The sequence below is a fragment of the Pteronotus mesoamericanus genome, unplaced genomic scaffold, assembly GCF_021234165.1.
Source record: "Pteronotus mesoamericanus isolate MK-2021 breed Mesoamerican mustached bat unplaced genomic scaffold, CSHL_Meso_final contig_702, whole genome shotgun sequence".
Classification (NCBI taxonomy): domain Eukaryota; kingdom Metazoa; phylum Chordata; class Mammalia; order Chiroptera; family Mormoopidae; genus Pteronotus; species Pteronotus mesoamericanus.
This window is the reverse complement of record NW_026555239.1, coordinates 123,454-147,752: the sequence shown is the minus strand read 5'-3', so window position 1 is coordinate 147,752 and position 24,299 is coordinate 123,454. Positions and strand designations below refer to the sequence as shown.

At 61.0% G+C, this 24,299-nt stretch overlaps 1 protein-coding gene across 1 annotated transcript; it reads right to left on the bottom strand.

Moving 5' to 3' along the window:
* Positions 1–965: 965 nt before the first annotated feature.
* On the bottom strand, positions 966–22,728 carry MICALL1 (MICAL like 1). The gene is made up of 16 exons (XM_054582363.1): positions 22,516–22,728; positions 18,450–18,498; positions 18,015–18,156; positions 14,217–14,296; positions 13,065–13,207; positions 11,862–12,292; positions 10,530–10,587; positions 9,353–9,753; positions 7,604–8,019; positions 6,278–6,412; positions 5,539–5,665; positions 5,310–5,400; positions 5,077–5,150; positions 2,678–2,792; positions 2,452–2,498; positions 966–1,430 (listed from the first exon to the last, which is right to left on the bottom strand). The coding sequence occupies exons 1-16, from the start codon at positions 22,659–22,661 to the stop codon at positions 1,309–1,311; spliced, it is 2,577 nt and encodes an 858-aa protein (XP_054438338.1). The 5' UTR covers positions 22,662–22,728; the 3' UTR covers positions 966–1,308.
* Positions 22,729–24,299: the final 1,571 nt, after the last annotated feature.

The window sequence follows — 24,299 nt, the reverse complement described above, 5'->3', positions numbered from 1 at the left end:
ATAGACACACCCCGGTTCCCCCCAGTCCCCACCACCCAAGTCTTCTGACACGGAAACAGCCTCATGGGGCCGTCCCTCAGCTGACAACCCAGCCCGGTCCTGGCATCCTGGCCTCTGAAAGGCCCTGGAGTTGGTGATGCCAGCTCCATATCCACAGGCAAGTTTGGGCAGCAACCGCCAGGTGCTGCGGGGGCAGGCGCAGCCTCTCCCTGCAGGGCGGAGTCCTGCCCCACGTCAGGTGGGGCGCCCGAGGGCTCTGCTGGTGGGCAGCCCCATGTGCCGCCTGGGCCAGCAGGGATGCCTGGCCCCAAGGTGTGGTGGAGGCAGACCTGGCGGGGGAAAAGCACCCCAAGTCTGCAGGCCCCCAGCAATGAGGTGGTCTCCATTTACTGTTAGTGAGGCAGAACCCCCCGAGTTAATTCAGTGCGATCTTCCCCCAGAGGGGTGCCGAGGGAAGGGGGCCCTCAGGGTGCCCCAGAAATAGCTTATAGCGACAGTGCTTCGACCAAGAGCTGCTGGGCACAGTCCCTGGGGAAAAGGCATTGTCCCCATTGGCTCCTCCTACACAGGAATGGGCCCACCATCCCTGGAGCGGGGGACCTCAATGAGGCGTCAGACTACAGTGTGTTGAAGAACCAGGATTAGCACCTGCATAAAGCATACCCCCCTCGGTAGATCAGGAACCAGAGACCCTCGCTGGGGGACTCGGCACTGGGGCGCCCACCCACCCAGGGCAGCCGTCATGGCCCAGTCCCGGAGCCACTTCCTACAGAGCAAGGAGGGGTGAGGGAGGAGCCTCCCAGAACTTAGAGACAGGGAGCGTTTTGTCCATCAGGCGCGTTCATGGCTGAGGACACAGTCACTGAACAAACTTAGAGACTTCATAAATAGAGCTCCTGAGTGAGGAGAAACAGATCCAGGGCCGCCTGCCCACGACTGGAAGACGGACTCAGGGCCAGGGCCAGGGCCAGGGCCGGGGCGGGACGAAGCCAGAGCAGCCAAGGCCTGCCCGGTGGCCTGCCGAGAGGAGCAGAACCCTGGAGGCAGGGGACCCACGGGCAGCCCTTGCACTGGAAGCACCCGCGGATCAGAACTTTGGCAGCTAAGAATCCCATCTGGACATGACCGAGGGAAGGAGGACCAAGGAGCTGCCTGTCACAGCAGGTGCCAGGTGGGACGAGGGGCAGACACTGCCGCTCCCTGGACCAGACCCCTGCTTGCTCCTCGGGTCCATCGCAGCATCTGAAGTCATCAGAACCAGAAGGACAGGGCTGAGCCAGGAAGGGGTGGGTGGCAGTGCCCCTGCTGTTAGCTCTTGTCCCCGGGGCACTTGCTCTTGGTGTCACGCTTGTTTCCTAGCAGCTTCAGCACCTTCATGGTCTTGAACTTCCCCTTCTTCCTGCCCTCGGATTCAGCCTCCTTCTGGAACTCTGCAGGAGAGAAAGGGGAGTCTCAGCAACATGGGGATGGGGAGTCAGTCGGCGCAGGCCAGGGGTAGTGACGGAGGCCTAGGAGTGCCAGGCCGCAGGGGCTGGGCCCAGCTCCTGTGCCGCCCGCTGGGGAGCCCCGGGCATGTCGCTTCACCTCTCGGAGTCCCTGGTTCTACAGGGTGGAAACCATGCCCTCTCCCAGGGTTTTGACACAGATCTGAGATAAAGGCATGAATTTATCTTTCACAGTCTGATTCCCTAGGCTGCTGCTCACAGCTCCGTGGGTTACAATACAAATGCTGACTATTGGAGCTAGAAGGACCCTCAGAAATCACCTCTTCTGGCCACTAATTGTACAGAGGAAGAAAACATAGGTTTGAAATGGACTAACACCCACTGAGCTCTCTGTGGGTGCCAGGCCCCGGCGAAGTGCTTTACACACATTGTCCCAGGAACCCTCGGCACACGCCCGGGAGGTGGGGCTTCCTGCACCCCCATTCCACAGGCCGGGTGAGTCAGGCCCAGAGGGTGAAACTGCTGGTTCAAGTCACCCACAGGAAACACCGGAGTTGGGACTGGAACCCTAGCAGCCTGACTGGAGGCCAGCCTTAGCCGCAAGGCCACAAAATGAGTCACGGGTGGAACCAATGCTAAGCCCAGGTCTCTGACTCCCCGTGTAGTGCTCTTTTAACTGTTCCAGGCACTGCCTTAGCCACGGTAGGTCCTGCTCGTTGAGGCCACAGACTCTCCCAAGGCCAGCTGCAGATGTCCAGGAGGGATGCAGGGCTTAAGGCAAACCACCCTGGGAAAATGCTCACTGGGACCAGAGTCCTCCCTGGGCCCCGGGGCATCCCACCCCCTTCCCCAGGCCCAGCCCCAGGCTTCCTGGCTCCAGGCCGGCCTGCTTTGCCACACGTAGACTTCCCAACAAGGCGGAAGCTGGGCGTTGGCACACGCCATCCTTGTAGCGCCCGCTCCAACGCTGCCCCCAACCTCCAGGAGATCAAACGGGCCAGCTCACCTTTCTTCTTGATCATGGCTTCCAACATCTTGTCTTCCTCTTCCTCCCTGAAACAAGGAAGGAAAGCTAATTGACCCACAGGAGGGAGGGCCAGAAAGTCTCCCAGTCCTGCACAGCCTCCCGCAAGGGTGCCTCGGGGTCGCTGGCCGGGGCGCAGGGCTGGCCTGCCCTGCTCTGGGCCCCTCCCCCAAGAAGCCCCCAGGGGGAGCCCCCAGAGGACTGTCACCTCTGCCGGTCCTCGTCCAGGCAATTGACGATGGCATTGCGCTGCTCGATGAGGGTCACAATCTCCTGCATCAACACCTTCTCCCGGCCCCGGTCCTCCTCGGTCCAGTCTTTTTCTGTCCCAGGAGAAGGGTTGGGGGGGTGAGTGGTCGGAAAACCCGGAGGCCAGGAAGCAACACCTGAGCGCTACATTTGGAGAACAGTGAGGAGGCTCCCAGAGGGGTAGGCATCACAAGTTTTTGGAAAAATGAAGGTTATTATAGAAGAGACCAAGGACACTAGGCTGCCTACCAAAAACGCCAGTCTTTCAGGGAGCTCTGGGAGGGCCAGTGCCGCACCCATTCTGAGAGCAGAGCCCAGGGCACACCGGGCGCTCTGCTGCTTCCGTCCGCTCGTTCATCCGTTTGCTCATTCACTCATTCACTCATTCAGTGTTTGTGGTGGTCTCCTACAGGCGGCAGGATTCGGGCGGGGCCTTGTGAGAGCCTCCAAAGGCGGGCTGGCCAGTGGGGGTGGGGTGGGGAAGAACAGGGGACCCCCGGGGTCCTCATGCAGGAGAAGCAAAGTGGCCCACATATTGGGACATTCATGCCACAAAGGAGGGCAGGCCGGAGGGGACCCTGGGAGCGGGGGACCCAGCCAGGAGGTGTCCCTGATGTCATGCACCTGCTGCTCCTCCAGCATCCTCTCAAGAACCCTCAAGGACCTCCCTTAGGGGTCCGCCTGCCCCCAGTATCCCTCTAGCCCAGCCCCCGGGCCCCCAGGGAACGGACGGACGCCCACACCTGGCCTTCCCTCCACAACATCTGCTGCCACAGGTCTCCCAGTTTTGAAACAGGGACCTTGAGGTCCCCTCAGCCATGTCCCTACTTCCTACCACCTCACCTTGCCACAACTCAGGAGCAGATGACCCAGCCTAATTCTGGGGACAGCATGGGCTTCAGAGTCACCGCCCCAGTTCAAGTCCCTATGCCGCACCTTCAAATGTGGGGCCTAGGTAAATTATGCTGCCAGTCTACGTGTGGGGAAACTGAGGCTCAGGGAAGTGAGTCCTTGGCCAGTGTCACACAGCAAAGACAGAGCCAGGATTTGAACCTAGGCAACCTGATACCCTGAAGCCCCAGCCCTTATGGCAACTACAGGTCTCCAACCGCTTGGGGCCTTATAAACCAGTCTCCCTCTGCAAAGGCAACCTCTGGGGCGGGATGACAAACCCAGGCTGTGCTGCCACCACGCCAAGCGCTAGAGAAGCAACCCAAGAAGCCCAGAGCTGGGCTGGCCGGGGCACCCAGGGGCGGGGCCCGCTCTGGCTACAGGGTGTTGCTGTGTCTCCCTCTGAGTGGCAGCCACACCCAGCCGCCTGGGAGATTTGGGGGTGACTACTGACAGCAGCGAAAGGCTGGGACTTTCTATGGCTTCCCCGGGGACACCCCGCCTGTGGGTGTTATCCCGCTTCCCAACCGCCCCAGTCAATGGGAAGGCAGGGCCACCGTCCCTGCTGCAGGAGGGACTGTGTCTACAGGGAGGGGCCCAGGTCCCCCACCAGTGGGCAAGGCTCTGGCTCTCCAGTTCCTCATATGCAAAATGGGAACAATGGTGCCCACCACCTGGGCCACAAGCCGTGGTCAAGGGACCTGGCTCCGCAGTCCCGTGGTTTCTTAGCCTGCAGCCGCGGCTCACACCATGTCGTGGCCACAGACCGCAACTCGGCCGCACGTAACCATCAAATGTCGGCCCCCAGACAGCACGGCGTGCTTCCACATCCACTCTCTCCTGATCCCAAGGACACCCTGCGAGGCAGGTGCCTTCATTCATCCTGTCTTACACCTGCAGCCACTGAGGCTCCCTGAGGTGGAGAGACCTGCCTTCCTCCCTGTCCCCCGCCCCCAGCACAACAGCAGTAAAACTCAGGATCGTCTGGCGCCACACTCAGTCCTGCCAACTGGCCCTCCGCCGTCCTGGGCCGGTCCCGTCCCTCCTCCCCAGAGTCATTCTGAGCCACGCTGTGCAGGGGTCCCTCCATCTTCCCTCCCCCCGCCTCTCAGGTCCTGCCACGCTCTGGCCTGATGGCCGTCAGCCCCAAGCCGCCTCTGGACAGGCACCTGCTGTCGCCTACTCAAGGGAGCAGCCCTGGGCTCCGGAGCCTGAGCCCCCAGCCCCGGGACCTGCCCGCCCACGTGTTCCAGGTGTGGGGCAGCCACAGGCGGCCTGTTCCTCAGCTTGGTGCTATCCGTGAGCTGGTCACCTCTGACACCATGCATGTCTACATGTCCACCACGTCTCGAGCCTATTTACCCCTTGCAGCCCAGACGCACTCGCGGGCCCTGGCTCTGTCCGCCCACCGCCCTGCATCATCAGGCCCCGGGGCAGGTGCTCAGGAGTGTGTGAGGCTCCGCTTACCCGGCTTGTTGAGAAGGCAGCGCAGCTCATACTCTACGTCGGCCTGACGCTGCTCCAGGTTCTGCTGCTTGAAGCTAGAGGGTGGGAATAAGCTGACTATTAATTCAGCCCCATGCAAGCCGGCCCTGGCCCGTGCTGTCAGTGACGAGAGAGGGAAGACAGGGCACTCTCTCCGTTCTAGCTGCCTGGTTTCCAGGAAGGGGAGCAGGGGGCCGAGGGCTGGGAGGACTCACACATAGATGAGCTCGGACTCCCGCCGTACCAACAGGTGCTTCTCGTGGATGAGCTTGAACCAGTCCACCAGCATGTCATCCTCACGGCCCTCTGGAAGGCAGATGCCACCCACTGAGGCCGGGGGTGGCCACAGGTCCCCCCTCCAAGGAGCTAGGGAGGCTCCCCGCAGCGAGAGGGGCCCCGGCCACCCCCTCGCCCCCTGCCAGGCCCTCCCGGCAGCCCTCGAACCGTTCATGCCGCTGCGCAGCTTCTCCTCCAGCAGAACCCCGCGGAGCTCCAGGGCGTCCAGCTGGCGCTCGATGGCGTCCACCTCTCCATGGATGTCCTCCTCGGGGATGTACTGATCAGCCTGGACCTGCCGGTCACCACACCGGTCACCATCCCTCCTGCTGCCTGCTGCCAGGAGCTCCACCCTCCGGCCAGCAGTGGCCAGCACAGGCCCAGGGCCTGGGCTCTTTCCCACAGCCTGGCGGGCCCAGGGACAGGAGCCCAGGCTGGGGGAGGGTCGGTGTGGCATAGCCACAACCCCTCCATGCCCCTGGCCCAGCGCCAACAGGTACACCTGGAGGGAGGCACAACTTCCTACCTCTCGTGGCAACCCTGCCCCCTTCTCTGCCACTCCATAAATGATATCACAATGTCAGAGAGTGACCTTGTTATAGAGATAAACTTGAGAACACTCTAATCTACTTCAGTAGAAGTGTGCCCTATGAGTGCTTTGATCCTTGAACTATTATTAGTGACAAGTTAATGCACCACCCATTGCTCCTGCTGGAGAACAGCTGATCTGCCCCAAATCCCCCTGGTTGCAGGTTAAACCTTCCAGCTGAGCCACCCAAGTGGCCCCTCTCCAACATCTGAAGGCAGCTGCCTGGGTGGCCCGTCTTCTTGAAGTGTCCCATGGGGAGCCTGAGGCGGCCACAGAGGGGGCCCGGGCCCAGGCAGGCTGGAAGCTCCCGGCTGGTACCTTGCGCTTGATGAGCGGGAAGCCATGTCCCGGGGCAGGTGGCCTCGCTGGCTTGGGTCCCTTGGTGGCTTTCTTTGTGGCAGGGGACGCTGTGGGTGATGCCTTCCGGTTAAAAGGATTCTCCTTGCAGGAAGACTAAAGGCAGGGTGACATGACAGAGGGTAAGTCTGGGGAGAGAGCAGCAAGACCCCGGCTGCCTGAGGACCCTGGGTGCAGGGGAAGGAGGGCCCGGGCAGAGAGGGAGCATTCAGTCTCCGATGCACTGGGTCACGCGACACACATTCCCATTTCCCAGCACCTCCCGTGCGCGGCTGCTGCCCGGAGACTCGAGTACATTCTTATCTAATTCTCACAGTCGCTCTGCAAGGTGGGTATTGTAACACCCATTTTAGAGCTGACACTCAAGTGCAGAGAACTTCAGTAATTGGCTCAAGGTCACGCACTTCCCAAGGGCCCAAGCAAGGGTGGGAATCTGTTGCAGGGCAGGGCAGCCGTCCAGCACCGGGAACAGTGGTCAGGACATAAGTCTAGGGCCAGACAGAGCTGCGGCAGCTCATTCGTCCTCATCGCCACCCTTCCCCAGAGGGGACGCTTGGCTCAGAGTACACCCCAGTGCGGCCTGGTCAGAACGGACGGAAGCACAGACCCCGCCTTCCACCTGGGCGGCACATGGAGAAGAGCGGCCCCTCCCTGCCCAGGAGAGACCCTCTCCTCTGCCGGCCCCCTCATGCACCCAGAGCCTGCACCTTTCTGTGGGCAGTCAGGACCTGGTGGCTCAAAGGGGCTGTGGCTGCTAGAGAGGCCCCCTCAGGCACACGGTGCCCAGAGGAACATCCGGACCCCTGGAGACCCCTGGTTCTTGGCGTGGGACTGAAATTGGTGTGTCACCAGCCCACGCAGGCTGTGAGCTCCCTAGGATGGTTGCCTCAAGGCCACTCCATTCCGAGAGGAGACGGGGTGCGGGGCAGGCCCGGGAGGGGCTCCTGCATGAACGGGGCGGGCCTCAGCGAATGGAAGGGTGGACACATGGATGCGCAGGTGGGTGGCAGCGGTGTGAACGGACAGGCAGGCAGGCCGGGGCCTGAGTGCATCACCGCTTGGAGGGCCAGGCAAGTGGACAGGTGCACAGACAGGAGGGCGGTCCGGCTGATGGGGGACAGCAAGCAGGTGCGTCTGTGCCTCAGTGGATGGAGCAGTGAATGGGAAGAGGGACGCAGCAAGGAGTGAGGGACCGGCAAGGATGGAAGGCCCTGCACATTCCCGCCCTGAAGTCAGACCCCGTCTGCTAGGCAGGACAGCCGCTTTTCGCAAGGGTGAGGCACTCACCTTTACCTGGAGCTGCGGGGATGAGGTGCCCGGGGAAGGCACAGGGGTCTTGTCTGCCACCAACAAGAGGGGTGTGGGGGCAGCGCCACTGCAGGGCTTGGCTGGCTGGGGGCCCGGGCTGCCCCTCGTACCAGAGGCAAGGCCGGGGCCAGCTTGGGGCGTGTGGTCCGCAGTGCGCTGTGCCAGCTCCCCAGAGGAGGACAGGGAGGAGGTGGCGGAGGGGCTGGCGGAGGTCGCAGGGGTGCTGGGTGCGTGGACAGCAGGCTCTGAGGAGCTCTTGGGCACCACTGGGGGCTCCAGAAGCCCCCCGCCGGTGGTCTGGCTGGAGCCCTCAGACGACAGGCTCTCCACACTGAGGGCTGGCGAGGGGGCGGCCGAGGGCGGCTCTGAGCGCGAGAGGCGGGAGGCATGCAGAGCTGTGCGGGCAGAAGCGTAGGTGGATGTCACGCCTAACGTGGCCCTCTCTCAACAGATCTGCGGGTGGCCTTGGCCACCCACATCTTTCCACTTCAGAGGAAGCCGGGGCCCAGAGAACCCACATGTCAGATTCTCACCCCGCGTGGCTGCTGTCCCCGCTTCCCCTCCCTTATCTGATCTGACCCAAAGCCAAGCCAAATTTAGAAGGCAAACCTGCCATGGGAGGGGAGGGCACGCGATCGCACAGTCGAGGCTGGCCTCTCCGGAGGCCAGGAGCCTCCGACCAGGAGCAGAGGGGGGCGGGTGGGCGGCAGGAGGGGGAAGGGCGGGCAGCCCTGGCCGCAGCCAGCCCTGGGCCGGGCACTGCCCTGCTCCTCGTTAGTGCTCATGCGGGTGACGGATACCATGCCTGAAAGTACGTCGTCTACGTTTTCCAGATAAGGCAGCAGACTCAGGCAGAAGGCACTGGTCCCAGGAGCGGCTGCAGCTGAACCCAGCTGTGTGACTCAGAGCTCACCCCCTTGGCTGTGCCCCACAGCTGTCCACCGCCCCCACTTGGCCCAGCTGGAGGGTCCCAGGGCTCTGGCTGGGGCGGGAGTGGGGGCCCCGGACCACCTGAGCGCCTGCCTCTGATCATCTCAAACATGCTCTCAGTCCCCGAGTCGGAGGGGCTCCCCCTGAGGTCTGAGAGGCAGCCACGGCAGAAGGTGCCCTGGCCCAGGGCCTGAGGAGACTACAAGTTAGTGAGCGCCAAGAACACCATGTGCCTGACGGGAGAGAGCGCTGGGTGGTGGGGACACGGTGCCCTGGCACTGGCCCACCACTCCTGCTGTCCAGATGAGGAGACTGAGGACAGGCCCAGGGAAGGAACAGCTCAAAGTCACAAGGGCTGAGTCACACAGAGGCAGGTCAGAGCCCGAGGCTGTCAGCGACCAGAGGGGTGACTGGATAGGCAGGGTGCCAGCTAAGCTCCGCCATGTGCTCTCCTGCCTGCCAGACTCTAAGCAGGTCCCCAGAGAGCGCAGTGACTTCTCACAACAGGCCTGTGAGACAGGTCACCAGGGGTTCAACAAATGGAGTCTAGAGCCTGGACTCCAATCTGGCCTCCGGTGCTTAAGGGCTGCGAGACCTTGGGTAAATCACTCACCCTCTCTGTGGCTCAGTTTCCCCCCCTCAAATGGGGGTGGGAGCCCTGCCTCACTGGTGAGCTCTAAGATTAAATGAGAGGGAAACACATGGCCTGGCCTGGAGGGGACCCCACCGAACCGCACGCCCCTCCGGCCCTGACCCCCGGGTTCCGACCGTCAGGCGCGCTTCCAGGACGGTACTCACCTAGCGGGGATGTGCTGGGCGCTGGGGGGGCGGGGCGCTTCTTTGTCTTGGGGCTGCTGGTGGGCGTGATACCGTACCAGGGGTGCAGGGACTTGGGCGTGGACTCCTGGGGGGCCTGGGCAGGGCCGGTGGCCAGACTGGCTGCAGCGGGGGGCTCCTCTGCCTCCGCCTCCTCCTCCTCCTCCTCCTCCTCCTCCTCAAAGGGGTTGTAGGGCTTGGGCTCCAGGCCAGCCGCCGCCGGGCTCCTCGGGGCCTCCTCCTCTGCGCCTCCGTTCTCCACCCGCCTGCTGTCCCGGCCAGGCGGCCGGGGGCTGCTGCTCGGGGGCGGCGGGGCTGGCTTCTTCTTTGGCTCTGCCTGTACCAGCGCAATCCAAGGAGGGTCCTTCCTGGGGGCTGGTGTCCTGCAGGGCAGCAGGGAGGGGCAGGGACCATCAGGAGGTACGGGGAACAGCGTCCTTCTCTCTCTGGACAGTTTTGAGTCCATTTCAAAGAAGATGGATGAGGAACTGCAGCTCTCTCCTCTCCCAGCCCCGGCGCAGCAGGACCAGGCTGGGCCCAAGGCTGAAACGGACCATTACAGTCACACCCCACTGGGCCCCGGAAAGGACCCACAGGGGCTCCCTGTGTGACATTGAGAAAGTCACCTGGCCTCTCTGCGTCAGTATCCCACTGGTGAACTGAGGACAATAATAATCCTCACCTCACAAGGTCACTGTAAGGGTTCAGCGGGCGCAGCACCTGGCACACAGCACGTGCTCACCGAGTCTCACTACTGGTACGGCTGCGGCCTCCCCACCTCCCTCCTGGGCCACATGGGGGACGCAGAGCTCCCAGGGACAGCGGGAAATGGATGTCCTTGCTTGGGATGCCGGGTCCCAAGTGGAAGACCTGAGCCAGGTATACAGCTGAGATGTTGGGGGCTTTTCCATACCTGGCTGCTAATTCTCTCAACTCAATGAGCCAGGCCTAGGCCTCCCATGTTACAAAGGCAGCGGAGGCCGGGGAGGTGAAGGACTCCAGAGGTGGCCATCTCCGCCAGGCACCGCGGCCCACAGCGGCCTTGGGGAAGGGGATGCGGGCACGGCACTCCTTCCTCGCCCAGGTGCCCCCCAAGCAGGCCCCAGGGGCCCCACGCTCCCACCACCAGGGCCCTGAAAGCCTCTCGGGGCCAGCGTACCTCTCTGATAGCTTGGGCGTCCCTCTCGGCTTGGGGACGGGGGGTTCGTGCAGCTTCCCTACATGGGAAAGGAGAGTGAGACAGGCTTTCATGGGCAGCGGCGGGCTAGGCAGCGGAGCGGTACACCTGGGGAGCCAGCCTGCCTCGCCAAGGAGTGCCCTTCCTTCCCACCTGGCAGGTTCTGGACGCCAGTGGCCCGGGCAGCCTCACCCGCATGCTGGCACCTCCCCGCCCCAGGACTCAGGGAGATTAGATAAGCACTGGAGGGGACAGGTGGAGAAGGTCAAGGGCACAAGGCCAGGGCATCTGAGCCCCCATCTGCATTTCAGGTGAGAAGGGGGAACCCAAGTGCCCCCCAGGCACTTCCCTAACACAGACGGGAAGTGCTGTCTCAACGCAGCCCCTGCGTCACGGCTCCCGGAAACCTCCTGACTTCCAGGTGTCCCCCACGAATCGCACAGCAGCCCCTGCTTCCCCCAACTGAACAGACGTCCAGCTCTGCCGAAACCCCCATGTCTGTGCCTGCCTGTCCCTGGAGACTGGCAGCGCCTCAAAGGCACAAATGGGCCTGGACAACATCTCTGTCCCCGGCACCCAGCACGGGGCTGGGCTCAGAGCAGGCCTCCAGGAGTGGGGAACAGAACTGGGTCACCAGGGGGAGTCTCCCCCCAGGCCCCAGGGCCTTTCCTACCCTAACCACCCTCCCTAACCAAATGGGGGCTGCCCAGCACACCCCCCATTTGCCTTGTCCGCGTGAGCTCATGGAGGCCCAGGGGGTCATCTGGGGCGATCCTACGATGAGGGGTGGACAGAGGTCTCTGCTACAGTTTTGACTCACCTGAAGAGAGCCCCCAGAGGCCCACCCGACCAGGACCCGCCTACGCCTGTCCCCAGCCCCCAGCCCCGGAGCGCTCCCCGGCCAGACATCCAGACACGAGCAAGTACATGGGCTGGATATGGGAGGGGAGGTCACCCAGGGTATGCAAACTGGCCGGACACACAGGGTCCCGGACACAGTCGAGACACAGGCACACAAAGCGAGCGCCTGCTACACACCCTGAAACTGAAGCACACGGGGCACGAAAGAACACAAATGCCCCAACACGCTCAGCACGGGGCAGCCTGGGCACAGCCTGTATGTATCTGTTCTGTTGGAGCTGTACCCCCAGCACGGAGAACAGAGGCCTCCGTCACTACTTGTTGCACGAGCTAATCACCTCGGAAACAGAGTCATCCCCACACAGACACACAGGCGCAGGGCGTGGCCCCAGCAACCCTCCCGGTGCACACGTCCCTGTGAACGCCAGACGGCCCCAGCTGGACCCTGCTCACCGTTCACCAGGCTGCCGCCGGCCCCCTGCTCCAGGTTCTCGGGCTGCAGACTGGACCGGGGCCGGGGCGTGGGGGGCGTCTGGGCTGTGCTCTCCAAGGCCTTCCTGGGGGCAGGCATGGGGCGGCTGGCCTGGGGGCTGGCCAGGTCCTGTGGTCTGTCCGGCACACAGGGCTTGGTGGGGACCTGGGGCCGGGCCTCAGCCCCTGCGGTCACGCTAGGGCTAGGGCTGCCTCCCTCCACGTCCTTGGCTTCTTCTGCCACTTCTTTTGCATCTTCTTGCTGTTGCTTTGGCTGTGGGGGAGGCGTGGGCTTGGCCCCTGACCGCCCAGCTGGGCCCAGCCGGGCACAGTTCTCCACACACACGAAGGTGCCCTCCTCGGGCCCGCTCCGGTAAGCCCCGGGGACCAGGGTGCTGGAGCACTGCCGACACCTGCCAGGGAGGGCGAGGGCGGGTGGTCAACTTGGCCAGGCAGCCCGGCCCAACGTGCCGGCTGCCTCCCCTCCAGCCGCCAAGGCTGTTCCCTCCCTCCCCTTCTCCCAATGGCCCGTCTGGATCCTGTCTCAATACCCTGGGCTTCCCAGAGGAAAAGGAAAACGGCAACTGTCAGGAAGCTGTGAAACACATGTTCAGCCTGTGCTGCAAGAGGAAGCAAAGGTCCCCACCCCCAACAGTTCACTAAGCCGTGACCTGGTGCCTGCGACAACGGTCAGTTGCCAGTTCCCTGGCTCTTCGATCTTTTTTCTCATTTCTTTTTTATAACATATATTTTCTAAGTTATTTGTATTTTCCTGGCCTCTTATTCCATTTTCTTTGAACTTGGCTTCCCCTGGGAGCCACATAAAGAAAGCAAGTTGTTATTTTGATCTTTTTTAATCCCCCGTCCCTCCCCCACGCCGCTCCCCCACCTAGTATTTTGTAACGCGTATTGTGCTCCTTAAGCATCATCGGGCAGTTTGCCTCAGAGAGTGCCTGCAGGGCCCTGAGCTCCAGCCCCGCTCTGGCTCTAATTATGTGGCTGGGCCAGCCCTCCCCAGCTAGGCCTCAGTTGCTCCTCAGTAAAGCAGGGACAGGCAGGATGCTCCGGCACACAGAGCCTGCCAATGTGCCTGGCACACGGCGGCGCGGAATCCACGGACGCTCCCTCCCGGCTACCGGGGCGCTGGGGTCCAGGCGCCTGGCCGCAGGCCCCCCAGCCACTCACCGGAAGCAGTGCCGGTGGTACAGCTTGCCCTCGGCCAGGTAACGCTGCACCAGGTGCACATGCTTCCCGCAGGCCGCGCACGTGCTGCTGGGAGTCCGGTGGGCGCCCTGCTCCGACAGGTGACCCGAGGAGAGGTCCTCGCCCTGCAGGGAACAGGATGGGCAGATTGGGGCTGGCGGCATGGTGACCAGCCATCCTGCTGCCCCCTCGAATGGCCGCTGTCCCCTTTCCACAGGTGAGGAAGCTGAAGCCTACAGAGGGCGACAGACTTACTCAAGGGCCCTGGGTCGGGACGGAAACGTCAAAGTCCTGACTGCCAGCTTCGGGCCTTCCCCACCAGAGAGGCGGCTTCTGGCTGCGAACCCCCGGGCCTCGCTGCTCTTACCCGCCTCCCGTCGCGGCAGGTTGGCCCCTGTGGGTGCCTGTGCTCCTAGACCCCCCTCCTAGACCTTCTCTGCATCCCTTCCTAGAGCCCCAGCGGATTTAAATCCCGGTTTCTCCACTTTGAAGCACCATGACCTTGGGCGAGCTGCTGGTGCCGCTGGGCCTTGGGTTCCCCCCTGCAAATTGGAACCCTATCCCCCTGCCTGTCTCAGCCCTGCACATGCTCACTGGGCACCCACCCTGGGCCCGGCGCCCTGTCCTCAGGGGCTCCAGCAAGTAGCAAATGGGAGCAGGTGAGACAGCCCTCTGCACGCCAGGAAGTGCCATCCAAAAGTGAAGGGCTGGTGTCACCCCTTTAGGCACTTTGGAGCAAGGGACAGGCAGTGTGGTCCCCACTTCCCAGCGGAGAGACCTGGACACATGACCCAGCCTGAGGCTCAGTTTCCTCATTTGTGTAGCAGGACACTGAACACTGACTTCCCAGGACCGTTGGGGTGAATCGCCCAGGGAAGCTGGAGGCTTGGTCTCAGCAGGAATTAAGGCAGGTATTTGCCATATTACTACTGTGTAAACCCTGTTGGACCCAGGATGGCAGAGTCAGCATCGTGACTTATGTCCCCTTCCCAGGCCTGGCACATCCTCACCCCTGATCTGTGTCCGGGCCTGTGAGAGTCTACTTCCAAGCCAGTGGGAAAAGGACCAAGCGCCCTCTGAACACTGCAATGCCAGCTGAGCGTCCCTGCCCGCCCGCCCCAGGCGTCTGCCTACCTGAGCCCCATCTCCTGGTTCCACTGGAATAGATGGTGGGGAGGAGGGTGCCAAGCCCTTTCCGGGTGGAGAGACGCCAGCTGCCAAGAGACCGGAAAGAACCTTGAGGCAGGGGGAGACCCTGGAGTCCCAAGAGGCCCCAGCCTGGCCTAAGATTTGAGCTTCGAAGCCACCACCTTTGGTCCCAACGCAGTGGGACCAGAGCAGGCTCTGTGTCATGGCCCACCCAGGCCAGCGGACACCTCCACTTCCAAGCTAAGAGCCGAATGCAAGCTGCTGAACCTCGCGGAGCCTCTGCTGAGTGGGAGGGGGCACCCACTGCGCAGGGGCAGTGTGAGCGAGAGGCAACAGCACAGCCGCAGAGCTCACAGTGCCCTGCGTGCGGCAGGACCAGGAGCCTCCCTCCCCCTGGGGGAAGGGGGCCAAGGGAAGGGAGAGAAAGGAACCGCACAGTGCTGGCCCGCAGGTTCGGAAGATGGGCTGGCTCCCTGGGGCCGACAAGGAGGTACACCACCTGTGACCAGGTAGGCAGCTGCGGCCCAGAACCCGGCCTGCAGCCCCCCGAACCGGAAGAAACGCCCCCACCCCCCACCCAGTGTCCTCCAACACTCTGCTCCTTCACTCCTTCAGCAAATGTTCACTAAGCACCCACTTTGTACCCAGTGATTCAAATAAAACTCCCCAATTCAGAGAACTGTATATCAAAAGAATCCATTCTACTGTATCACTACTTCATTATTTATTTATTTTGTGTGTTTCTGTATGACAATTTTAAAAATAAAACTCCAGCTCCCTACTGTGGTCTAAAGCAGCATTTACCGAACTTCAGGTAACCATCCGCGGAGGTACCCTGAAATCAATGCAGTGCATTACAACCAGCACACATAAAGGATGAAAGAGAAAATATCTGTGCGCATCACATGTCGTAACGAGAAGAATCATTTCCCAAAACTGGTTCCACTTATATACGTGTGCATGAACTTTGATTAGGATGGAAACTGTATTTCTTACCATGATTCATGGTCCAAAATTTTGGAAGCCTAGCCACCTAATCAATTCCCTGCCCTTATGTCTCTATCTGTCCTCTCTCCTCCTCATCCACTGAAGCACACAGACCCCCGCTGCCCTCTTGTCAGAAACAGTCCTCCCCAGATATTCACAAGACCTCCTTCTTCTCCTTGTTCGGGACTTAGCTCAAACGTCACCTCCTCGGGGAAGCCCTCCCTGACCACTTGCCTGTAGTAGACACTTCCTTCTCTCATTGCTTTTCATCCCATTACTTTATTTTGTTTCCTTATTGGATTCTCCTGAAATTATACCATTTACTACATTGTTCTCTCTCACTGCCTTCCCCATCCACTGGACTGCAAGCCTTGTGAGTCTGTGTGGTTCCCAGTTCTCTCCCTAGCACAGTGCTTGGCACACAGTAGCAGTTCGACAGGAATCTGTTGAATGAATGAATGAAGTGCCGGGCACTGGAGCTACGCGGCTGCGAACCAGGCAGCGACGGTCCGCAGGGGAAGAGAGAGGACTCATCATGGTATCAGGGCCACAGTTCTACGTGTTCGGCGTGGGGCCGGGGGCTACGAGAGCACCTGGAGTGTATCAGGGCAGGCTGCTTGGGGGCGGAATGTGAAGATGAAAGGATCAGTAGAAAAGAATGTGCTGGGGGTGGAAGAGGTGGAACAGAAAATGGAGTTTGGCGCCGGAGGATCACCAAGAACAGAGGCGTAGCAGGAAGGAATGGGATGCGTCCAAGCACCAGAAACTAGGGCGGCGAGTGGCTCCTGCTCAGCAGTGGAGGCCCTCAGGGGCCGCGCCAAGAAGCTGGACTTTCCCTGATGACACCTGCCCCTGCCATCCTGTTGGGGCTGACACCCCTCCTCTGATCTCCCAGGCACTGGGCTTCCTGTACTCATGCTCTGGTTCTAGAAAAGACTGTGGCTCCTGCAAGTCAGGGGTCAGCTGATGTGCACACAGTCAGGGGCACCCACAGAGCCCGGCACGAGCCGAGCACCCAGCACGGCACTTTGGTGTCTCAGCCAGGGCCAGGTTCAAAGCTCCGAAGCCCAGTGAGAGTTGCGTGCAGTCAAAATCGCCCTTGAAATCCCTCCATTCACCCAGGAAGCTCAGCACAGGACCTTCGGGGGGAGTCTGACAGCCAGCTTCACCCCCGGGGCTGGGACACACCTCTGGGTGTCCTTTCAGTTGAGCAGCAGGTGGGATAAAAATGGTTTGCATTGAGGGGCCCAGTTATATGCAAAGCCCAAGCTGTACTTTTTTATCCCCCGCCGGCCCAGGGGGTGTTCCCACCCTGGCACAGCTCGGGAGCTCTCACCCCAGGGTGTCCTGTGAGGACCCAGGATCAGAGCGGCACCATCGACAGTGGGATCGGGGGCCCCCACCGCTCGACCACCCCGCAGCTCCCCAGAAGAGGAGAGCCTAGTAGAGAGAGGCTGGAGTGCCTGACAAGGAACCCCCCATAAGACGGGACTGAAGTGTGACTCTAGGTAAGGAAGCTAGACTCTAACCAATGGGATAAAGATGCCATAATAACGCTACCCTTGAGTCTTAAATAAGAGCCAGACATGGGTTTGTACTTCCTCTTTCACTCCTTGCGTCAACCCTGTGAGACAGGCACTATTCTTGTCCCCATTGCAGAGGGGAAACTGAGGCAGAGAGGTGGCCATGGGAGCCCATTGACACCCAGAGAGTAAATGGCAGAGAAAAACTTTTGAGTCCACTCTATTAACTTCCACCCTATTGCCTCTCACCAAAGACTCGGTGGCTGAGAAATCCTTTTAATTTGATTTCTATTAAAATACATAGAATGTTATTTGTTCAAGTATAACATTAATCCCTAGCAATATCTTGGGGAGAGGGGAGTAACAGATTATTTTAATTTTCATGTTTTTTTTTCTGTGTTCTAAATTGCCCACCATAAGCAGGTTTTAGTTTTAAAAAGGAAAACAAAGACCTGACTTCATAGAACACTTTTTTTAAAGAGATGGGCTGGGACTGTCCGCGTGGAGAGCAGAGACAGGAGACGGGACTGCAGTGGGTCAGGGAAGGGGCAGGGCGCCCGCCTCCCCAGGACCCCCGGACGGCGGTGAGCAGAGTGGGCGTCAGGGCGCCTGGCTTCCCCACCCAGCCCCTCGGCCTTCCTGCTGTGTGACCCTGAGCTCCGCGCCTCCCTCTCTGGGCTTTCTTCTCCTCTGCCGGAGAGGCTTGGCCGCGCCCAGGAGACCTCCGCACGGTTCCCCGGGCAGATCTGCGGCCCACAGGGACTTGACTCAGCAGAGAGGCACCCTGGTACCCAGGGCCCCCTCCCCCTGAACTGCCAAGCCTCTCAGTTCTCAGGCCTTGGAGATCACTGCTGGGGGAAGACACTGCCCAAAAGCCCCACAGGGCCCCTTCCCTGCCACAGGAAAAGCCCCAGGGAAGCGTCTGTGAACAGGAAGTGAGGGCGGGTGCGGAGAGGTGAACTCCTGGCCGCCAGCGGTACAGCCATCCCGCTTTGCCTCCTTCATGTTACTTGCTCAATTACGGGTGGCTGAGTTGGGTGGCTGTCTCCCCCACAAGACTAGGCGCTCTGGGAGGGCAGCGACCTGCTCACAGCTGTACCCCCCTCACGGTGCTGTTTCTCTCCATAAAGAGCGTTTCAATGGGTAAATGAATGATCCAGTGAATGAATGACGTGCTGCCTCCCCAGCGGCCTGTTTTCAGCTCAGAAAACTACCACCCACCCCCAGCTGCACCCCCGGGGCCAGTCGCTCTGAAGAGCTGTCCCCCTCTCACCTTGGCCAGGGCTGGCGAAGTGGTTGTAATACTGGGACACGTAGGTCATGATGCTGAGGCAGTCGGGGACACTCATGGAGACCATGTCATTGGGGTCCAGGAGAGCCGGGATGCCCAGCTCCTTCTCAGCCACCTCAAAGGCCTGGGGTCGGGGCAAAGAGCAGCCACAGCAGGAAGAGGGGGAGCAGGCAGGGTTAGTGGGCACCCCTCAGCTGAGGCCCAGCTTAGCTCCCCTCCGAGGGATGAGGGGACAGGGCAGGGGTGACTGTGGGCAACCCCAGGCCCTGACCCCAGAGGATGGCCCAGAGAAGGGGAGGCCTAGTGCTTCAGGGACAAGTGGGCCAGAGGGAAGCAGGGGGCGGGGAAAGGAGCAACCCTGCCCACCCCCCACCCCTACTCACAGCCTCTTGGGCTTCCACCGGTCTGGGGACTCACCAATCGGTTATTCTCGAAGACATTGTCCTTGGAAAGTGAATCAAAATCTCTGCAAGAGGAGAAATGGGAGGAGGCGCTTTGAGAAGGTGACCAGGCAAGGGCATGAGTCCGCAAGGGGCCGGGTAGAGGGGACTATTCTAAAGGGAGGGGTCTGTGGACTGTCAAGGAGGAAACTGAGGCAACAAGCACATGCTTGTGGAGTCAGGACTGGCTGGTGGTGGCGCAGGATGAGCTCGCGGCCCCCAGAGGCCTCCAAGCAGAGGCTGCAAAGCACTCGGAAGCCGTAGGGCTCAAGTCCAGGTTCGCAGGTTTAAGATCCCTTAACTTGCTGCGAATCTGGACACCCTTCCCCAGGAAGCCACATCCTGAGTCAGTGACAAAGACAAAACTAAGACCGAGACAAAGGCTTGTAAAAACAGGGACATCCGTGGACCAAGGACCTCACACTGGCGCCGTGCTGAGCCCCCCTCTTGAATTTACATTATTTTTAACTACTTGCCAGGTATTTACCCGGTGTTACAGATGAGAACACTGAGGCCCAGAGAGGGAAAACAGCCAGCCCTGGGAACCCACGTTCCAGGTCTTTCTACTGCAAGTCTCAAACCTGGAGAAGCCACACCAACATGTGCAATCCCAATGCAGCCCGAAGACAAATCATTTTTTTTAATGGGAGCAGAACAAGTTTGAACTGGACTGGAAACCATTCTGACTCCAGAGCTGCTGCTGGCTCTGAACACCGGCTGCCCTGGCTGGGCCACTCCTGGGGACACCTTCTCTTGTGGGAACAATGAAGGGTTTCCCAGTTTCTAAGCTGGGACAGGCGAGAGGCAGCAGGACCAGCCTCGGGGACCCTGGGAAGGGACAGCTGGCCAGCCTGCTGGCTTTATTTATCCACCCCACCCCCACACCCTGCTTTAGGCCGCTAGAGTGGCTGAAACCGGTGGAGGCAGCCCAGCCTTCTTGCCCGAAGCCTCCTGGGTGCACCCGCCCGACGCCTTTCCTTCTATGGCTGAAAACTGCAGCCCGCCAGCCCGATGCAGGGGGCCCAGAGGCCAGAGCAGGCAGCTCCTCCTCCAAGGTCCGGGTCCCAGGCCCTGCTTCTCCAGGCTGGGCTGTGTAACCTTGAGCAGGTCGGCCGGCCGTCTTTGCAGCCTTCACCTTCCCATCTGCGACCTGGGGGAAGCTCTAGTACCACCTCCCCAGTGGGGAGGGCTGGTGAAGGGCCCGTCTCCCAGACAAAGGGGAGGATGAGCACCCCCCGCCCCCGTCCCCCGCTTCTCTAGGCAGAGTCCAGGTACAGTGAACTGAGAACCCTGGAAGGAGTTGCCCCAAGGTGGCCTGGAAGCAGGGATGACTGTGTATGAGCTAGAGCTCCCTTTTGTCACCTCTGGCCAGGCTGTGTCCTTCTCCCTTCAGCTGGGTCCCTGACTCCCCTTGCTTTGCCATTACCTGAGGGCAGGACCCTCAGCAAAAGCTGCGGAACCTCCAAAACCTGTCTCTTTGTCTGTGACTCTGTGAAAGGGGTGAGGGGACACCTGCATAAGCCCCGGACAAAGGCTTGTTTCCAGAACAAATGGAACAAAGTGACTTGTCTCGGCCTTTTATTTCAGTCTCCCCGACAGTCTTCCTAGAAGGCTGGGGTTAGACTTTATTCACTCGGTGCCCCCCAATACCCCACCTAGTTCCTGACACTTAGTAGGTGCTCAATAACTGTTTATTCAATGGGGAAACACTGGAGGCAGCGTGAAAACTGCAAAGGCCCCCAAGACACTATAGTTCTTCCTCCAGCCTCTTCCCCCACCTCCACCTCAGTCTCTCGCAAACATCTGGGCTTTCGTAGCAGAGATTTTCTGAGAGTCTCAAAGGCCCAGCAAGTTCCATTTGGCTCTGAGAGAGATGAAGGGCACAAAAATGAAATCCAAAAATGAGGATCAAAAAAAGAATGAAACCCACATGGTGTCTCCTTGAAGACTGTGAGACATCTGGGAGGCCTTCCCAGCCCGCCCCTCTGATACAGCACTTCCCACGTGGAATTTTCATCCCTGCTCCTACATGTTGCCTCCATGGGCGTGGGAGACTGCGTGCGGTTTGTCTCTCTGTTGGTTGGTTATCTCCATTACCAGGCACAGTGCCCAGCACATAGTAACTCTATAAATACTTACTGAATAAGTGAAAGAAGAAGATACTTTTCATAGTCATCTCCCTACTGCCTAATAACACTGCTTACACTAACTGATGTTAACTGAATGCTCATTAGGAGGTCAGTCTTATTATCATACCCATTTTGTAGGCGAGAGAAAGGATGCCCGGCGGGATCCAGTGACTTCCCCAAAGTCCCACACCTGGGACACGGAAGCGCCAACCGCACACCGAGCAGCCTGCACTTGGGCGGTGGCAGGCTCAGGCCTGCCACGGGGCTTAGTTTGATACCCAAGTCCCTTCGCACACTGGCCCTGTCCCCTGCCTCCCCACCTGCCCCTCAGCCAAAACAGAAGACCCCCTCAAGCCCTTCACTCCATTCTGGGTGGCCTTCTCCATCCTTCAAGCCCCCACTCCTGAGCCCTCCCCCGACCTCATTTGGTGCAGTTGCCACATGCCCCACGGCAGGCAGGGCACAACTGCGTCTCTCTGTACCTCACCTTGTTCACTTCTGCATCCACGCCCTCAAACCTCTCTCCCGCAGGGCCCGACCCAACTCCCACAGACATCGTGCCACATGGCACGGAGTAAGCGAAGTGCCATGCGCCATCAAATCCTTGAGGCATCCTTTCCTTCCTCCCCTCCTTCCTCAAAGCCCTCCCAGGCACCGTCCTTAGGGAGGCAGGTCGGGTGTGGAACAGACACAGAGACCCGAGGCCCTGCTGGGCTCAGGGAGCCTGTGGTGTGGGGCGCTGTAAGCACAAGAAATGGTGGGCACCAGAGAAACTTTCACTCATTGTTTTATGAATGAATGAATGGATGGATGGAAGAGATGCCAGCACCCAAGGCAGAGGGAGCTGCGACTGAAGCCCAAGCCAACTGCTCTGGGGGGTCTGAGTAAATTTTCCTGCGAGAACCTCACTGGGCAGCTGGGGACCACAAGGGGGCATTTCATCCCCTGGAACAGCCCACTAGTGGCTGTCATCGTCAGACACTATGAGTCTTGGCTTGGCCTTCCTGTCCCACTGAGGACCGCAGGACCCTGGGCACACACCTGGGCAGACAGGTCTGTGTCCTTACGGGCGCCGTGGGGGCTTCACATCCGTGCATCCCACCACTGTTAACCTGGGGTCTCCCCCGTGCCAGGCACTGTGCTAGTGCCCCGGAGACAAGAACACGTGGGGGAATCAGAGCTGCGAGGTTTAGCCCTGGCTCGTGTGGCTCAGTGGATTGAGAAGGTCGCTGGTTCAATTCCCAGGCAGGGCATATGCCTGGGTTGCAGGCCAGCCTGGAGGCATGTGAGAGGCAACTGATTGATGTATCTCTCACACATCAATGTTTCTCTCCCTCTCTTTCTCCCTTCCTTCCCCTCTCTCCAAAAATAAATAAATAAAGTCTTTAAAAAAAAAAAAAAGCAGCGAGGTTCACTGTACTCAGAGCCAGAGGGCCTCTCACAGAGGGAAGCAGGCCCATCGCCTCGCCTCAGCGGCGCAGGCGCTCAGTGTGTCAGTGCGCCTGTGCAAGAGCAGTTTAGTGCAGAAAACTCCCAGGTGTCACGGAGGGCTCGGTGCCCCTTCAAAGGGGGCAGGGGCGCGGTTTGAGTCCCCCTTGGGCGGAAATCAATGCCTTGTGGGCGGGGCCGCTCCGACTCCAACCCCCCGCCGAGGAGGTGCCGGTGTTCGGGGTTCCAGGGTATACGGGTCCCAGGGGGCGGGGCCCGAGGCCTAGTGGGGTAGGATTGGACCCCGGGTTGGGGTCTCAACGACCCTCCAGGCGTCGGGGCTGGTGGGTAGGGTCGGCGTCTCGGTCTCCGGGGGGCGGCGCCTGCCACCCATCGGGCCCGCGTCACTGAGGGGGGCGGGGGTCCCCAGCCCGAGCCGCGCCGCCCCGCTCGGCTCCCCGACCCGCCCGCCCTCCCGGCACTCACAGCAGGTCGGGCCGGTGCCGGTGCAGGATGGCGCAGAAGGCCAGGCCATCCCGGAAGGAGCTGCTCAGGTTGCGGATGTCCACGCCGCGGTAGCCCTCGCACTGGCGGCGGCACCAGGCCAGCAGCGCGCCCCGCGGCCCCGCCATGAGCCACGCGGGGCTCGGCCCGGCTCCGGACGCTGCCCGGCTCAGGCTTCACCCTCGGGCCCGCCTCGGGCCGAGTACCGGCGGCGGCTTCGGCGCGGCCCTGCCCGGCGCTGCTCCGAACTCTCGGCGCCGACCGGCGGGCGCGGGGCGGGGAGGAGGCGGGGCCGCGGCCTGCTGTCCTCGCTCGGGCTCCGGCGCGGGGTCCCGGCTCGGCCGCCTGCTCCCCGCCCGGACCTGCCCGGACCAGCCCGGCCGGCCGCCTCCTACTCACCGCCGCCCGCTCCCCTAGCTGTGGGCCGGCAGCGGGCGCCTCGGTCCCCGCCCGCCGCCGCCGGGGAGCGGGGAGGGGGCGGTGGCCTGGCGCCCCACCCAGCGGCGGCTCCGCCCCCAGACGCGGACCCCCACCCCCACCCGACCGACACCCCACCGTCCCTCTCCTCAGCCATCCCGTCACCACTTCCACACGGTGACCCCTCAAAGAACTCTGGGACAGCCAACTTGCCGGTCCCCACAATGACTTCCTCCACCCCACCGCCTCCACCACGCAGCCTTCCAGGAACCTGCCTCTTCCTCCTATCCTGAGCCCTTCCCACTCTTTGGCCTAAGGCCCTGCAGATCCCCCACATTGATGACTCGAAGCCCACCTCGCTACCCTGGCCCGAAACTTTGAGAGACTTTACCCCCCATCTCAGGCCAATCAGGCAGTTCCCTTGCAGACTCCAACGCACCCCCAGAGGGCCACCAGCCTCCTTCACCCTGCCTCACCACTCCAAAACACCCCTGACCTCCAGGTAGTTCTGGCTTCCGCCATTGCCAGCCCCATAGCCTGCCAGGGAGACTCCATGCCATACTGAGCCTGGCCACCTGTCCTGCAGAGTTCTGACTCTCCTGTGCTCAGGGATCAGGGATGGCCCTCTCCCCACTGGGGGCGCCGCTGCTGCCCTGGTTTGGGGGGTGGTGGGCTGGACTCCTAGGGGAGGACCTATGGGAAGCAGGCCCTTGCTGGCAGGGCGTTAGGTTTCTGGCCTGGAACCATTTTCCACTGCTCCTCATTCGGGGACCCTGGTGACCCCTCCCCAGAGGCGGGAAGCCTGTCCTGCGGGAGATGAATCAGCCTTCCCCTGGCTGGCTGCCAGCTGCCAGGGCACTGATGTAACTCTGACCAGCTCACTGGTTAGGTCCACGGTCTGTGGCTCCACCCCATCCCCCACCACCAAGGGAAGGAGCAGGGTCTTAGTCATCTCTGTCCGCCCTCAGCTCTGGGGTGGGTGGAGAGTGAGGAATGGAAAGAACAGGGATTTGGGAGTCATATTGACCAGGCTCAAGTCTGGGCTTTTCCCCCTTACCCAGCCATGTGATCTCGAGCCACCCTGAGCCTCAGTTTCTACATCTCGAAAAGGGGGATAATTTCTTCTTTACAAGGTTTCTGGGCACATTAAGATGTGCCTGACCCTTTAGTAATCACTCATAAATGCTAACTATGGATACCTGGTACCTGGTAAACATGTGGTAAAACGGACTGAAAACATTTCGTACCCAGCTTGTCCCCTGGGCCTTGAGTAAATTATCGAGCAGAGAGGCTGACTTGGGGAAGCCCACCTTCTCTTAGGTTCACTAAGTCCCAGCCCAGGAGATAAT

Bases quoted from the DNA above. Each gene is read 5' to 3' on its own strand.
- MICALL1 (XM_054582363.1), bottom strand. From the start codon at position 22,661: ATGGCGGGGCCGCGGGGCGCGCTGCTGGCCTGGTGCCGCCGCCAGTGC. The intron at 18,499-22,515 runs GTGAGTGCCGGG...CTCCTCTTGCAG, and splicing joins CGGCACCGGCCCGACCTGCT to AGATTTTGATTCACTTTCCA. The intron at 10,588-11,861 runs GTGAGCAGGGTC...TTTCCCATGTAG, and splicing joins CGGCGGCAGCCTGGTGAACG to GGAAGCTGCACGAACCCCCC.